Genomic DNA, 16,685 nt, shown 5'->3' with positions numbered 1-16,685 from the left:
GCGGCGGCGCTGCCCATGGTGAGCCGCCGCCGCGCCGCGCCGCACCATGCCGCGGCGCCCGCCCCCGAGAAGATGTTCGAGGGCTGCCGGCGGGCGCGGAGCCTCTGGGGCGGCGTGAGGCTGGAGGTGGCCGGCGAGCGCAGCCCCGTGGTGCTGCACAGCTTCACGCAGCTCGACCCCGACCTGCCCCCGCTGGAGGTGAGCGCGGCGCGGAGGGTGGGGGACTCACTGCTGCGATGAGTTGGGGGGGCTCAGCCCGCTGGAGGGTTGGGTGCGCGGAGCGGCCCCCGGCGCGCATCTCCTTCTAGTTTTGGGGCTCTGCCTCGCTGGCGGCGTGGCCAAAACCAGCCCGGAGTTAGGTAAGGGGATGGTTGTGGGTAGCTTGGTGCACGTGTTGTTGTTTTATTTTATTTGTTAAATAAATATGTGCCCCTGCTGGGTCTTTTTGCTGCGTGTCGCTGTGGCATTAACTGGCGGGCAGGCTGCCAGCATGAACTCTGTTGGGAGAAACCAAAGAGACGCTCTCCCTCAAGACGATCGGGAGGGAGAGGGGCAGGTTGCTAAAATCGGGACCTTTTAATATTTCATTTGAGACTCTGGCTTGCTGCTGGAGGCGGGAGTCAGCTCAGATCTGAGCTGCCTGTAAAGGCAAAAGGCTTGTCCAAAGAAGCCACATAAGCGTCCTCTGGGAAGGTTACGGGCACCGATGGGACTCTGCCGGAGGATGCAAAACGTCTGTGCTCCTCTAGATTCAACCCTGGGTGGGTCAGTGCCGGACTGGCCTCCTGGGGGTCTCAAACCCAGCAGCTGGTTGATGGCAATTGTGAGTGGAGAAGGGGACACAGGCACCCGGAATACTCAGTCAGAGCTGTGGCTTTTTTCCTGGCAATAGATTATCTTCCTCTGCGTGCCAGGAATGTCATCGATTCTGAGCAAACATCACGTTAGGAGACGCTCAGCTGGAGGAAGGTTTTGGCTTTCAGAGGTGGTGCTTTCAGGGCAAGGTTGGAGCCCTGCGAGCTTCCCTGCGCAGCCGGGCAGCGACGCAGGGGTTAACAGCAGCGCGGGGCAGCAAGTCTGGTTTTGTTGGGATTTAGAGCCAGCTGCAGATGTGCTTCTCCACTCTGGCTACTTCTTACTGGAGGGGGGGGGGGAATCACCACTAAAACCTTTTGAGTTACTGCACAGATATCCGGGGAGGGAAGCCAGCATTTAAATGGGTGATGGCTCTTTCTCCCGGTGCTAAATGATCTACCCTGTAACCTACGGTGGAAAGTCTTGGTCAGCCATGGACAGGAAGGAATTATCTCAGGCTGCGGCTGTATCGGTTCACCTCTGGCTCCGCTGGCTGGTGGCAGGGGCTCGTCAGCTCTGCAGAGAGTTCATGAAAGCGCCATCCAGCTTATTCCCCCCCCCCATCTGCCCCCGCTTCTCTCTCCTGGGGGTGGGCGTACTGACATTGTTTGGAGTACATCATCTGGTTCTTGTTATGTCTGGCAGGAAGTCCAGCCTCTCCATCCCTCGGCGCTCCGGGAGGCTGCCTGGGCCGCGCTTTTGGCAGGGAGAGCAGGAGAACTGGGGAGGGGAGAGGAAAAGAGAGGGTGATTCAGCTTGCTGCACTTCTCAACCCAAGGGAGAGGGCTGCTGAGCACGCACGAGCCTCTTCGCACCCTGGCTGGAGAAGGCCCTCGAGTTCAGGGGTGGGTTTGGCTGTGTCTCGGGAGACGGGGGCTGCAAAGGCGAAGTTACAGGCGCTCAGAGCAGGGAGAGAGCAGCTTTGCATCCCCCCCCGGTTGGGACCGAGCAAGCCCCTTGCTCACCCGAGGGGCTGGTGGAGCAAGGGCTCTGCCCTGCAGACCTCCTCTGTAGACCTCCTCACCCAGATTTCTTCTCCGTGCCGTAGCACCCTGCCTTCCTTTGATCGCCCGGAGAAGCCTGTTGCTTAATGCACAGCCTGGGCATCAGATTGCTCATATTCTCCTCCCTACGCTGAATATCTCTGTGTCTGCAGACCGGTTATTCCTTTCTCTGCCGTCCCTTCGCAAGCGTTAGTAAGTCTCCCAAAGAAGACTGTGGTGACCGACTTGTTACCGAACAGCTTTGAGATGCTCTGAAAGCTGCTGACCTCTGGTGTGCTCCCATATGAGGGCCTCCACGTCGCTCCTTAGGCCACATCAGTGTTTGTTTTGCTCACTGTCATTACAAAGCGCAACTGGGGAAAGGCCCACTGAAAGGAAAAACTAAGGACTGTGTTGTTGTGACAACTGTCTTGGCACCAGCCTCGTGTGGTTGTAATCCCGGGGTAAAGTTACTCTGCAAGATTTACCCTGGGAGAAGAAGGCAGATTATTTGAATAAGAAACCCCCCGTGGCCTGTCAGTGTTTTCCTAACCTCCGTTCACAGCCTTGCTCTGAGCACCCCAGGGTGCTAGCTCCAGATCCGAGGCGAGAGCCCGGGGGCTGCCGCCTCCTGCCAGCGCAGCCTCGTCCTTGCTAGGTTTTGGCCGCGTGGGTGCTAGTGCGTTCACCAACGTCTTTTTCTGAAGGGAGGACTGGACTAAAGGCAGTTGTGCCTCCTGGCTTGAGCTTGTCCCTTGGGACAGAGCTGTTTTTGGTGGACCTGTGCCAACTTATGTGGTTGACAGCCTGGTCCCACAAGGATCAGAGAATCCCTGGAAAGTTGCTCGTCGGGTTATGGGGAATACGTGTCTTGTTGTCCTCGGCTCCTCAGCCGAACGCCTGCTGGTGTCTGTAGAGCAACCGTTGCTGTATCCCACAGCAACATTACTGATGCCATCTCCAACGCCTTGGCTCGAGGTGTCTATTCTAGCTCTCTTGTAGCCGCGTGTCACTAAGTGTTCTTGCACTGAGAGCTCTTCATAATCACAAGGTGATTTAACAGTGATGAATAGACTGTTTAAACTAAAACGATTGTCTGAAGTGATCGACTGAGCTGCTTTGCAAACCTTTTGCTTTGACCTTTCTGGTTCAAATCCAGCTCAAATCGGTGGCAAGTTTCAATTGTTCCTGTCCTGTCCGGCATCTGCAAAATGATTTTGGTGGTTCTCCTTCTAGTCCTTGTTGGACTGTAAACACAACTGCAGATGACACAGGCTGAAACTGTCATGAGGCTTGCTGAGCTTCTAGACAAGTGGTCAGGGTTGACGCATATTGAAAAAGTCTGTATTGTTGCTATTCTGGCTGGATTTGTTTTCTGAACAATTAAGAGACTTTCAGTTGCTAAACACATCCTTGAAAGCTTGAGTTACTCAGCCCAGATGCTTTGGAGGTCAGTACTTATTCTTTGTAGCTGGGAATGAGGCGAAGGAGGGACAAAGATATCTCTTAAAAGCCATTTTCTTCTAGCTTCCTATGGTGCGCTGGGATGAAGATCCTTTTCTCTCAGCATGCTCTCCTTCACGAGGCACAACGTGATACGCCCCTTGCAATTCGCAAGATGAACATCATCTGCTGGTATTTCTGGGGTGGGGATCTACCTTCTGGCACCCTTCCAGGAGGTTTGGAGCCTGGCCGGGAGGCCGCAAGCAGGCCCAGATGCTGACTGTTGGTGGCTGCTACAGAACGGGAATAACAGGGGTGGGAGGGATGTTTTATTATTATTTGATATCACTTGAGAGAAGCTGGAGAGAGGTTTCTAAATGTGTTTGCGTAAGGATCGTATTACTCGGAGATTGCTGTGCTGTGTTTCCATAGGGGTGGGAAACCTTCCGGTGCTGGGATCTTGCAGAGGTTTTAGAGGATTTAGCACCAGACTGGCAGCCCTGGAAAGTGAAATCTGTTAAGGGACAACCCCACCCAGGCCACCCACGCGCTTGTGCTTTTCTCCCAGGGGACTCCCTGCGATGGGAGAGGAAGGAGGTCCTGTGCTAGCGTGCGGGGTGCTCAGGGCTCCCCAGTTCAGGCATTTATTCTTCAGCCGCCCGGATGAGATTAATGGGCAGGGAGCAACTAAATGCGGTGTTGGGGTTGCCTCTCTCCTGGGAGCTAGGCGCTCATCACCCGTCTCAGAGCAGGGCAGTGGGTAGAAAGATTCAGGTCCGTTAGGTGCTTAGCACCATTGTCCCAAGTGGTGCTCAGCCGAAAACCCCCAGGGCTGGGCCCACCGGTGTTCCTGGGAGCGTTTCTGTCGGAGCTGCAGCCTCTTTGGGGCAGGGGCTACCCTTTGGTCCTACCTGGCCCGGGGAGGGCCCGTGGATGGGCTGCGGATGGAGCCGGAGTCGAATCACATGTCTGATTGGGGTTGTGCCTTACTGGAAGGGAGTCTGTGTTGTGCTAAACTCAACTAAAGACCTGACTGCAGTGAGCTGCTGGTGGCTCTTGTCCTGGGATGAGGGATCAGCAGGAGAAGGAAAGGGGAGAAAACCCCAGTGTTGGCTTTGCCAAGGCTTCCAGTACCTCCTTTGGTGTCCCCGCAGCTCGGAGGATTTCCATTCTTCCTTGAGTTGCACAGAGGTAAAGGGAAAGAAATACTGGCTGCTTGGGGCTGGAATGAGCTCGGATTTCTTAGAGAAAGAGCGAAAGGATTGCTGTGCCTGCAGGAATAGTGTCTCATGAGCCCAGGGCTGCTGTTGTGGTGCTGGGGGGCTTCGGCTGTAACCCCCCGGCAATTCGAGCTGGAGGGCCAGAGAAGAGCCTGTTTCTCAGGGCCGTCTTGGTTGGTCCGGACACAGAAAGGGCTCTGCCACCAGCAGCTTCTCCATCACCCTTTCCAGCTCTCTAATTGCCAGTCGCTGCGTCCCCTGAGGGCCATGTAATTGAAGGAGCAGAGAGCTTATTTAGGTCACTCTAGACCACATTTAAAGGCTGGGCATCCCCTGTTTGTGCTTTCGCTCGTGCTGTTATCTTCCGAGCTTCCGAGTGACTGTTTATCAAGCAGTTGTGTTCCTTTTATTTAAATATATATTTGCAGGGCTGTTTCAGTTCTCAAATGTTTCTCCATCTCCCACGGACCCAGCAAGAGGGGGGAAAAAATGTCGTTGCTAAGGAACAGGATTTAGCTACAATGCTGGCTGAGCCGCTGCACAGAGGGGGGGAGTTTTACCAGCAATTTCAGCCGGGGGGGGGCTGCAGGGAGGGGGAATTCCAGCGCCTGCATTCGGTGTCTGAGGCTGTGCATTGCTCCCACAGCACGGCACCTGCAAGGCCCGCATGCCGGGAGTTGGGATTTGAGGTGCGAAGGGAGAGAGGAGTGGTAGGGCTCGTCCCCCTTATCGATTAACCTTGTTTATCCGCTGCTGGGAATATGCGTAGCGCCTGATTAGAGCCAAAGACAGCATTTGTGGCCTGTCCGAAATGTGCGTGTGGTTTGCTGCAGGTGTCCCTGGGACCTTCTTTCTGCAGTGAGTAGCATCTGTACGCTGGAAGATGAGCCCAGCATCACTGCCGTTACGAGGAGGACCATGGTGCCCAGCAGAGACCCATTAGCGTTGCACTGGATTGTCCCACAGCCCTCCGACTGGAGCGTCCCTGCCTGGTGGGACTGGCAGCGGGGGACGAGTTCAGTTGTTTTGCTACTTAAATTATCAGTATGTCTTGTACCTGTCCCAGCCTGGTGAGAGAAATAGGTCCTCCGTGTGTTCGCCTTGGGGACGAATCCATGCATTGTACGAGCCCCGGCTCGTTGGGCCCATAGAGCGCTCTCTGCAATAACGATACGCTTGGACTTTGCTCCTGAGGTCGCTAGGGTAAAGAGAGCCCTGAACGGCAGCAGGTCACCAACCCTGTCCCGCTCCCCAGAGGGATCTGCCTTGTGCTTTGGCAGGGTCAGCTCAAGAGGGTCACAGAGAAGAGGGGAAGGGAGGTCCAAGACTGAGGTCTGGATGGAGATTTCGGTGCTCTCGGTCCTCTTCTCCCTAGGGAGGAATGAGATTGGGCTAGGGGGAGATGCGTGAGGCCACCGCAAGGCTTTTGTTACTAGCAAACCTGCTTTGAATGCGTGCTGGTAGTTAACATGTACCCGAGCAAAGCTACTTCTGTAACACGTTTTCAAAAGTACTTTTGTGCCTGGGCCTTTTGTTCTCCCCCTGCCTGGAGAGCCAACGCCTGGAGATGGCTCTCGCGGGGCGGCTGGCCGGTTCTTCCCTGCATCGCTGCGGGGCCAGGCACCGCGTCTCGGGGCCAGGCGGGCTGCAGTGAGCCAACGCCAGGTGCAACGAAGCGGCACCTCCGTGGTGCGTAGCACTTGCGTTCCTCTTCGGGTGATTTTGTTTTTATTGTTCGTGACATTATGCAAATAGCCGCTAAAGACCGTAGCTGCCTTCCCAGGGCTACGTTTGTGCGGGGCCTAATGGGGCAGCTCTTCTGTGCTGGATGACAGCGGGGTGTTTATGTCCAGCATACCTGAGGGTCAGGAGTTACGTGATGGCTAAGGATTAAGCACGCACGGAGGCATGCGCGTGGCCCGCTTAACGTGCAGAGCTCAAGAGCGGCGAGTTTGCTTTCTTTACTCGGAGGGAACTTCGATGAGATGCGTTACCAGAAAGATGCTGGGAGAGGGCAGCCTGGGGTGGCTTCTCAGGAGCTTTCTCGCTCCTCGGTCGCTGGTGTCAGCGGCGCCGTAGGAGGCAGCGAGAGCAGAGCCGCCAGACACCCGGCTGCCTTCTCCGAGCTGACGGGGGAGAAAAAAATTGTTTTGACTTGCAAACGGAGCAGATTGCATAGGAAAGTCATCGGAGGCAACTTAATCGGGAATGCTGAGGCATTATTTTTAGAGCTGCTCTCCTTCCTGCTAACCGCACTGTAACGCGCAGCAGCTGAGCCGAGGGCCTGTGTGGAGACCTGGTTTTCAAAGCTCTTGCTACTCGTCTTACCAGAACTTCTTTCAGCATGATGGAGCAAAACCACACGATGTTTCCCTGCTCTTTGCCGTGGTTGGGTCTCCATAGAGACACCAAAGCCGAGAGTCCGCCCAGGCTCCTCTCTGCAAGTCGACATTTTTCGTTGGTTAAATGTTGCGTTTGGTTTGGGGTAACTTTTTAGTGTTGGAGCTAACTTCAGGAAACCATCTTTTAGCAGAGCTGGAGCAAAGCAGGAGAGCGGCCAGGGCAAACCCGCGACGTGGGGAGGAAACGCGGGTGCTGCATTGCGCTCCTTCGCCTGGTCGGGGGTCGCACCCAGGACGTCGCCCTCGGCTTAGGGCAAAACCCGGGGCTTTTGCTCAAAGGCGCTTGCAGAAAGACTCTGCCTCTGGCCTGCTGTTGGCAAGGTCTGGCTCTGTGTGTCAAACAAAAACGTTGTTACTAGTTTGCATTTGATTTGTTTATTTATTTATTTTTAATATTTTGGAACGGATGTTTGGGTGAAGCTTTAATTGTGCTGGTTGAGATCCCTTCTCCGACTGCCGCAGCGAGCGGCGTGGCAGCGTTGCCGTTGCTAGTGACGGTCTCCGCGAGCGCCGATTTTCCAGGCAACGTGCTTTGCTAGGAGAAGTCCCCGTTGCAGCAGCACGGGCTGGCTCTCCGACAGGCCGGGCTGGTCTCCCGCTCCCGGGTGACTCAGAGCATCGCTATGGCTTGCTGTTAAGCGAGTGGCATAACAGAGCACTAATTCCCAAAGGTGCCACGCTTGGCTCCAGGCGGATGGAGCCGTCTCCAGCTAGGCTATATTGCATTACCCGAGCTGGACGGGCACCTCCGCCCGCTTCGGAACCCACCTCAAATGGGAGCGCGTGCTCGCCTGGGGCCTCGCGGGATGCAGGGTGGAGGGCCAGCCCCGAGAGCAGTTTTTGGGTGGCAGGAGTGGGTGAGTCAGTGCAGGAGCAGGCCTGCGCTGGCCCGCTGAATCGCTGTCTGGAGGGACGTGGCGGCTTGCTCGCAACGAAAGAGCTCCAGCAATGGCAGGGAATGATGGTCTGCAAGTGCCTGCAGAGACCGTCCTGCATTGAAATCCTGATCTCCGGGGTCCCCGAGTCGAGACGGGTGAATTGCTACAGGCATCATTACACCTTCATGATCAGGGATCTGTTTCTTAAGTGGTGGGAGAAAATACCGCAACCCCCAAAGACTGTGCTAAGCAGGCGTACATGGGAAGGTGGAGCAGCTCTGTAGGCAGCTGCCTGCTCTCTCTGCCACCCCCAGGATTTTGGCTGGTCTGACTGAGGGGTTGCCTAGAAATCCCCATTTGGCTGATGCTGGGACCAGTTGCAGGACCTGCACCTGCTAGTGTCCCACCATCCCAGTGTCCCTGACCCACCGCTGCTGGAACACCCTGGGCGGCAGTTGCTCTCCAGCCTCTGGATGTGCAGATTTGGCCGGGGTCCGGACCTCACTGCTTGGGCTCCCAGAGCGCATGTTCAGGCACTTCACAACAGCTTGTCGTTGTTGTTTTTGTTGTTTTCTCCCCAAAGGTGCCAGTTAAACTTAAGCTCTCAGTTGCTTCAGCTGTGGAAATCAGAGCAACTTGGTTCATTTAGCATCTTGACTGGAGGCCCCCCAGGTGTTAGCGTGTCGACTCCTCTCTTTACCTGCTTGTGTAGCACCTAGCGCCTTGTTGGCACCTATTTAAGTAACGCGAGGAAGGTGAGATTTCCCTGATCACAAGACGAAAGCACTTGCTCCTCCAGCTTCCGCGGAGGCAGAAGCCACCCTGGGGAAGGGAGCAGGCCGGCGGGGACCATCCGGGAGGAAACCTCTCGCCCGTCGGCCTCCCCGAAGCGCTTCCTAACGTCGTAGCGGTGGAAGCCAAGGTGACGGCACGGAAATCTGCAGCTGGGAGGCGCCGGGGCAGCGGGTGTCAGGAGGAGGCTGGGACGAGCCGGGGCGAGCGCGGCGGCCCGGAAAGCACGCCGGTGACAAATGGAGGCGCCCCACGTCACGGGGGCCCGGGCGGGCGCCGGGGGGAGAGGGCCCGGCCGGGGAACAAAGGCCGTCATTGATGGCTGCCTGCGCGCAGCGGCGTTTTCCCTACTTCAGCTGTTTGCCGGGTCGCCCTGCGCGGCTGTCGGCACTCCCCGTCTCGATTCGCGAGGCCCGGACCCCCGGCGGCCGGACCCCTCGAGCAGAGGGCTGGGAAGGGGGGCTTTGCAGCCGCCGCGCGTGGCCGGGGCTCGCCGGCAGGCGGGCTGGCTGCAAGAGCCCCGGCTTTGCTTGCGCTTGCACCGTACCAGCTTCAGCAGAGCAAATTCGAGCTGACGTAAGGCGGTGTAAACCCGCGGGTGGGCACATTCATTTCGCCAGGGCTTGTTTTGTCGTAGCAAGGCTGCATCTGAGCTGAGAGTAACCACGCTCGGATTGAAATGGCGGGTTACGGTTACCGTAAGCGGGTGCTAGCTCGCAGCCAGACGTGGTTTCTGGACGGGCTCCGCTTCGCCCACGCCAAGCTGTGCACTGCAGAAGCGCTAGGAAGGTGGGACCCGACGCTGTCCTCACGCCGGTGCCCGTGCGCGATGCCCAGTGCGTGCCCAGGGCTGCGCTTTGCTCCTGGGGATCGCACGCGTGCCGTGGTTGACAAGAGAAGCTGGCATGCTGTCGATACTTTTAAAATTAATTTGTCCAGAGTGACACATCTGCTAAAAGCAGAGAGAGGAATGTGGCAGGGGAATATTTATTCAAGGCTGTGTTTCTCTGAGGATGTAAAGGCTTGATTTTGGGACAGATGAACTACCTAGCTTGCAAATGCTGGTATATGCAAGGGACAGACATTGCGCTGGTGCAAAAACAAACAAATCTCTGCATCGTTTGTTTATGCTGAACACCAGAAATGCACTGGTTAACCTGTGTTAAGCAGAACATAAATTTCAAGAGTGAACATCCGACGTGGGTTTTGAGGTACGTCAGCTCTGAGTGCTGACCCACGCGCTGTCCCTTTCCCAGCACGTTCTGGTTCTTGCTGCAGCAAAATGGCACACCTGATGCAGGGGGGCCCTGCTGAAACGGGACCCCAGGGACGCAGTCAACAGAGTAATACTAAATCAGGTAGGCTTGAACTGCAAGCTCTTCGGGACACAGACCCTGGCTGCCTTTGCATTTGAGCAATGCACTATAGGACTGCTGTACTGCATGTGACTTAGGTGCTACTGTACTGAAAAAAAAAAAGAAATTTGGATTTTTGCACTTGTAATGTTTCTTGCAGATTTTCTGCTCCATCTTAGTGAAAGCTGAGCTGACTTACAATGAGCCACTCGATCTCGATTTACAGAGCGATATGTATTAATTTTTTATATGCCAGTTGTCACCAACCGTGTCATTCTGGTTTCACTTCCAGTAATTACCCTCTGGGCTGTAGAGGAGTTTGTAGCAGAGCGATTGCTCTTTAACCAAGGGCCAGCTGCGTCCCTCGTAGACAAGCCCGATTCTGCGTAGGCGTTGGCGCTGAGCGTGGATGCTGCAGAAACGCACGCTGAAGTTATCACGAACGCGAAGCCAAGAAATGTGGAGCAAGAGCTAGAACTGCTGTGTCGGCTGGATCCTTTTTCCATGAACTTAGAGAGGAAGCAAAACCTGCTGCACTCAAGTTTTCTTCTGAACTTGGGGGGCCTGCGAAGGGAGCCCTTCCTGGCACGTTCCCTTCCAGGAAGCCTCAGGGACATCCTGCTCAGCGGCAGCGCCCTTGGCTGCTTTTTCACTTAGGATGCAAAACTCTAGAGGTGCTGATGGACTTTATGTACTCCAGTGTAGGAACACAGGGTTTGGAGTAAATCAGTCATCTTTGATGTCTCCGGTGCTGTCACTTGCAGGTGTCATTCCCCCTACCCCAAAGAGCCCGCCTGACCTCTGCGGCTCCCTTTGAAGTTGGTGGGGACCAAGCGGACACCGAGCACTTCTGAAAATCTTTGACTCATGATTTCCAGAGCATAAAAACAGCCAAAAAGCTGCTCCATGTAGCGAGGCTCTTAACTTTCTTTAGAAGCAAACCCAAACCAAATGGGGGGTGAATTCAGTGCATCTGCCCTGCCTGGTTTCTGGAGCTAAGAGGCTTAGTCCCTAATCCTCGCTGCAGCCACTGACTCAGCGTGCGAGTCACAAGACTCCTTTGTAACAGCTCCTGGAGCCGCAGCTTTCTCCTTCCTCGGCCGGGAGGGCGGAGGAGGCCGCGTCGGAGGGTTGTCTCCAAACTCTCCGCATTACGGGCGCGGGAATTGCTGAGCTGGAGCAGACCCGAAGTCTGTCTTGACCAGTGCTTTAGGAAGGGCAGCCCCAGACGCTGATAAAGGAGGGGTTAAAACCTCGCAAGGGGCAGATATGGGGGATGTGTCCCGTCCCTGCGTGCGGAGGAGCCTGTTGTGCTGGGCGCCGCTCTCCGCTCACCACCTGAAGCAGTGCGAGAGCTGAGCTCAGCGTGCCGGGAAATCCTGGCTGTGGAGCCAAGCAGCTGATGGGCGAGAACAGGCTCTCAGCTGTCGCCGCTGCCTCGGTAGCCTGGCAGAAACCCCCATCTCACAGCAAATTTAAGTTTAGCTTCTGGCCCTTTTTCTCTTCTTTTCCTGTTTCCCCCTTTGGAGTTATTTTTTAATGGGCCCTTGGAATCGGTCCTGCTCTGAAATGGCTCCCAGGCAGGCAGGAAGGAAGGCAGAGGCTGTCGAAAAACCAAAGCACATGTGTCTGTGTGTGTGTGCGACTTCCCAGCACTGCCGCTGCGCGCGGGGAGCAGCCGGCCCCGGGGGCGGCAGCGGCTCGGTGATGTCGGAGCCCCCCGAGTCCCGTGCGCCCCAAAAGGAAAACAGCGCGAGATCAGCCCGTAACTGGGTCAGGACAGTATTGGTCTGGTCCACCTTTGCCTTTCCATACCGTTCAGGATGCTCAGCAGCCTAATTGCCACCTTTGGGTAATTCCGGGAGGCTTTTCCCAGAGCGAGGAAGAGCAGAGCAGACGGGGCGATGCCGCCGTGCTGGGGCCGCCTCCAGCGCTGCTGCCGAGGCTCCTGCCTGGAAGTCCCCATCAGGAAGGGTGTTGTGCTGCGTGTGCTTATTTGGGGAGAGTAGGACGGAGAGAGCTTCTGCTTTTGTGGTCTTTATCTTGAGTTCACAGAACTGAGGTTGTTTTCCTTTCACTAGATAGGGGCGTTTTTGGTTTACATAAGAAGCCCTGAAGTCGCTGCTGCGCGTTGCCTGGGTTCGGGATTTGCTCCAGTGAAACGAAAGTGAACTCTGGGCTCGTGCAGACCTCGGAGGAGGCAGCCCTGCGTGGGGCAGGTTTCTTTCGTTGCTGGAAAGGCCCCTTTCAGACCATCAGCGGGAAGGCATCACTTTGAGAAGGGACTTGGAGATCTTAGGGACCAGAGTCCTACTTTCTGTTTCGGGCTTTACCAGCCAGCTTTCATCAAGTCCCTTCGAACTTGTGCAAACGCAGAGCTTAAATGAGAAGCTCCTGCTGGTCTCGCTGAGCCTCGGCTCTGCCTGCTCTTGTTTCTTCGCCAGACTTTGACTCCCAGCAGAAGCAGGTTCCCGGGCTGGGGATGTGCCACGGGCAGGGCTGGCGTCCGGTTCGCTCTCCTTGCTGGCAGCGGTGTCACAAGAGGTGGCAGCAGCAGGCCTTAGGAATTACAGTCCAAAAATACTCTGTGCTTTATTATATGCATTTGTAAAATAAGCAGTTTGTGCTCCCTGGCTAAAAGGTAACAGAGTATCACGAACATCTTAATCTTTCAACCAGCTGTTGTCCAGGGAGCATCGGTAAAAGCACTTTAAGCAGTTCTGTCTCTTCCACGTGCACTGAAATTAATACCTTTTTCCAATACCAGTTTGTTATTTTGTCTCTTCGGAGGCCAGTGCGCTGATCCGGGGGCACAGGGGACCAGAGCTCTTAAGACCTGGTAATTGTTAGATAATTGTCTGTGCGCAATGTGCAGCGATGTTGTCGTGCTCACATTAATCCTGCGCTTTGCTCCCGTCTTACTAAAACCCCCCTCATGACTTATCTCAAAGCCTTTTTAAAAAGCGGTTTCCTTGCCGGTGTTTCGCTGCGCTGTCCGGATTGTGCATCGTTCTCCCCGCAGCTGCGAGGCGAGACGAGGGCGGTTTCCCTGTTCTTTGCCTTGCTCCCGCGAGGGTCCCTTCAGCCCTTTCCGCAGGCTTGCAAACCTTGGCTGAGGTTTGGAGCTCCTTATTAAACCTCCGTGCGAGGACGTGGGGTTCAGCGCTGTGCTGCGTGCTAGCACACTCGCCAGAGAGCAAGAGAGTTTATTGCACGGAGCAGGAATTCCTCCCCGCTGCAGTCACTGGTGCTTTGAAGTGTCGGCCGCGGCTCCCCGTTGCTCACGCAGCCCAGGGCTATCGGCAGTTCGCCTAGGCCGTCGCTAAAACCAGGCGAGCCATCTGGTGCAGGCGTCTCGTCTCATATTTCAGGGGCTGAACTCCTGCAGAGTTCACTCGCTGCTGCCTTTCCAGAAGCCTCCGCGTCGATGCAGAATTGTGCCTCTGATGCCCCTGAGTTAACCAAATGTAGGTTTTTCTATAGCCCTCAAACTACAGGCCCTTTTCCTGCCATGCGAGCGGGACAGGATTGCATACTGAACTGGAGAAATCGGGTCAAGTGTTCATTTTAAATATTTTCCCTCTTTTGCTGCCCATATTGCAATGCTTTGGGTCTCATTTTCTCGGGCGCTGAGTCCCTTCCATATGAGTTTGATGGGAGGTGCAAATGTCCTAAACACCAACGTGCTCAGAGTTGGTGCTTTCATTCAAGCTTTGCTGAATCTTTTTTGCAGTAGTTAAAGCCTGTGCCTGCTGGCCCCGTCTCTTTTACCAACGCAGCGGCAGTAAGCCGTCGGGACTGTTCACCTGCATCTCTGCTGCAGCGCCATGCTCAGTTTTTTAGGTTAAACTGCTGATGAAGGAGGGTTCGCATATGTATGGTCAACCATGATTGTGCTGGTCGAGGCCTGACTCACGATCCCTTTCGCTTTGGGGTAGAAAACTCCCACAGATAACCGCAGCAGACAACTGGAACCAGGAACCACTGCAGCAATGTTTACCAGCACTTGTGTGTCATAGCTCTTTTGAGACCATTTTGAAGACATTTATCTTCAGTTGACTTGCTGGGAGTCCTAGAGGGAAGTGGTGTGAGTGCCAGACTGAGGATTTTAGAGTTCTTGGCTCCTGTCGCATGGATAAACCATAGTTGGAGGTTCTGTCTCTCTCCCAGTCCTGCTTCCTGTGTCTACTGGTGTGCAAGGAGAAAAGCCTGCAACTGGTGCAGGTGTTGACCTGGTTTTCACAGCCTCTGTCCTGCTGCTTTTTGCTTCCTTGGTTTATAACCAACATGTGCAGAATGCACAATCAGCGTCTCGGAAAAACAGCAGCAGGAAAGAGGAAGCTCATGCAGAATATAAATAACCAAATTTTAAAAAGTACCAGTGTAGCAGCTCGCCTGGCCCTTGGCATGAGCTTAGCTGAAGACCGCTGGGAAGCTGCATACTCTCTGTGTGGTTTGCAAAGGGGGAACTTTGGGGGATATCACACAAGTCAGCAGGAAAAAAATGAATGAATCTGACAGTCTTGAATATAGGAAGGAAATGAAATTTGCTTCCATGTGCATCAAAATTAGGCGCACCCTCCGCATGTGACACAAAACACATGAGTGAAACCCACTGCACAGTTATGGCAATACTTTCCACTCTGGTTGCACAGCAGCTGCCAGTGATTCATCGATTGATCCTGGGACATTCTGTACTCTCAGAATGATTTGATTTATTTATTAATTTTAATTGCATCCCAGCAAGCATCTGACTTTTTTTGTTGATGCTTTGTGTCTAGAGTTCACAGCTGCTCAGCCAAATACCTGTTCTGATTAATACTGTACCAGGGTCTGGTCCTGCTAGATCTAGAGCTTTCCTCCAGCCAAAAGCCAGCGTAACGGGAAGCTACAGAGAGGAGGACTGATTTGTAGGTTAGATTATAATGACAGGCAGAGAGGCCAGGAGAGCTGATGTGAAGCCCTGGTCATAGTGATCTCCCTTCTCTATCATGTATGGCCTTGGGCAGTGGGCTTGCATGCCTGAAAAGCGTCTACTGCAGAAAGGCACGTAGCTAGGGGGACCAGGGGTCTGGTGGTTGGTGGACCAATTGGGAAGAGATTAAGCAGGCTTTTCTTTCTTGTTGCTGGAAACAGCATCCACAGTTGGAAGAAAGACACCGTGGCTGAAACGGGATTCAGGTTGGTAGCATCACTGTAGGTGTAGCGAACTTGAGACTTTAGCAGTGTAGGTGGCTCTCCCCTGATGTTGTGCCAGCCCTCGCTGATTCCCAGTAAGGTTTATCTGTGGCAGAGTTGGGAGTGATTCATCTGGCAGAGGAGTGCCTTGTTCCTGTTTGCTTTTGGTGGCGAGACGGGGAGACTGAAGGTGCAAGGGGGAGAGAAGCCCGGCTCTCTCGCTTGCCCATTCCTTTAGCTGCATACCCGGCTTGCCTTCCCCTCGCTGAAGTGTTTAAACCCTGGCCGATCACGGGGTTTACGAGCGATGACAGAGCCCAGCACGCTCCTCTGCCTGGGCGCCTTGATGGCTTTGTCTCCCCCGCACCAAAGCGATGTTGTGGGTGGCAGCTCTGGTGGGACTCCTGGAGCAGACGTGACGCAGGGCCGCGGGGAAGCGGGGAGTTGGCGTGGGCTCGGCGGCTCATTCCTGCCCCCTCCAGTGCTCAGGCTGGGTGGTGTCAACTACCTGGGGTCTCGGGGCTGCCAGCCTGCCTGTGCCTTGGCCGGCTAAGCTGGGAGGATGCAGGGCTCAGATTGGCGTGATCTCCAGCAGCCTGTCTCATCAGGCCTAGGAGTTTTGCTGAGGCAAGAGGGAGATGTATTTTCATATCACGCTGTCTAGGAAGGCCCAGGGCACATGATGCTGGAGGGTGAATGGGTTTTCACACTTGAAATCCAGGCCTGTCTATGCTTGAAAGTAAATTTATGCCGTAGCTTATCCCAAACTCAAAGTGTAGTAGCTATTCCAGGTGTAGACAAGCTTAGTCCGGGTAGGATCAGCATAAAGAACAACAGGTGGACTGGTGCAGGCGCCTGGAAGGACTTCTGTCTGTCTTCTGCTGTGTGCTGGTACCTCTGCCCTCTCAGTGTTGGTCTGGAAGCCAAGACACCACGGAAAAGACTTCTGACATTCACAGCGTGGCCGAAGTTGGGAGCCTCTCAACTTTTCTCAAGCTTCATCAGGCTAAACTGCTGAACGTCTTGCTAAGCTGGCATGAAGTGAGATGAACAGGTTCAGTCAAACGTGGGGAAGGAGTCCAGTAACCCTGTCCAGAAGACTTCTCTATCTTCATTTGTTACCACCATGAATTAGAGGCCTTTAAAAGTCTCCTCATGTTCTTTGAGCTCGCAGTGATTCCCTGCCTTAATTCCATGCTAATAAGAAGCATTTGACTTGAGCACAGTGTAATGATAGCATGCTGATTGCTCCTGTGATAATAAAGGATGGTGGTAAAAAGCAAACTAGATGCGGGCTTGGGTCTGGCAGCTCAGGGCTGTGTTTGGCACTTTTTGCTCGGTGTCTCCTGGGTTGACCTCTCTAGATGTGCCACACGGAGCCCATCTTGCAGTGCAAACATGAGGACCTGTGTCCTCGTCTGAAACCGTGGCGCTAGGGTTAGATGTGTTCTCATGTTCATCAGGAGCGTGAACCCAATGCGTCTCCTTTTCCTCAGCAGCAGGTTCCCGGGGCTGCTGGCTGACCCGGCTCCGTGGCCGGAGCCCGGGGGCCGCTCCAGGTTGCATACTCAACCACCTG

At 54.8% G+C, this 16,685-nt stretch overlaps 1 protein-coding gene across 5 annotated transcripts in view; it reads left to right on the top strand.

The window, feature by feature from the left end:
* Positions 1–7: 7 nt before the first annotated feature.
* Positions 8–16,685, top strand: part of RALGDS (ral guanine nucleotide dissociation stimulator) — a 29,011-nt gene continuing 12,333 nt past the window's right edge. For all 5 annotated transcript variants that reach the window (XM_026062032.1, XM_026062031.1, XM_026062029.1 and 2 more), the window contains exon 1: positions 8–198. In XM_026062032.1, coding sequence (XP_025917817.1) covers positions 16–198 — 183 coding nt within the window. In that variant the 5' untranslated portion in view covers positions 8–15. The remainder of the gene's footprint in view (positions 199–16,685) is intronic.

Source organism: Apteryx rowi, unplaced genomic scaffold, assembly GCF_003343035.1.
Source record: "Apteryx rowi isolate R43461 unplaced genomic scaffold, aptRow1 scaffold_19, whole genome shotgun sequence".
NCBI lineage: Eukaryota > Metazoa > Chordata > Aves > Apterygiformes > Apterygidae > Apteryx > Apteryx rowi.
This window is presented reverse-complemented; position numbering and strand designations above follow the sequence as displayed.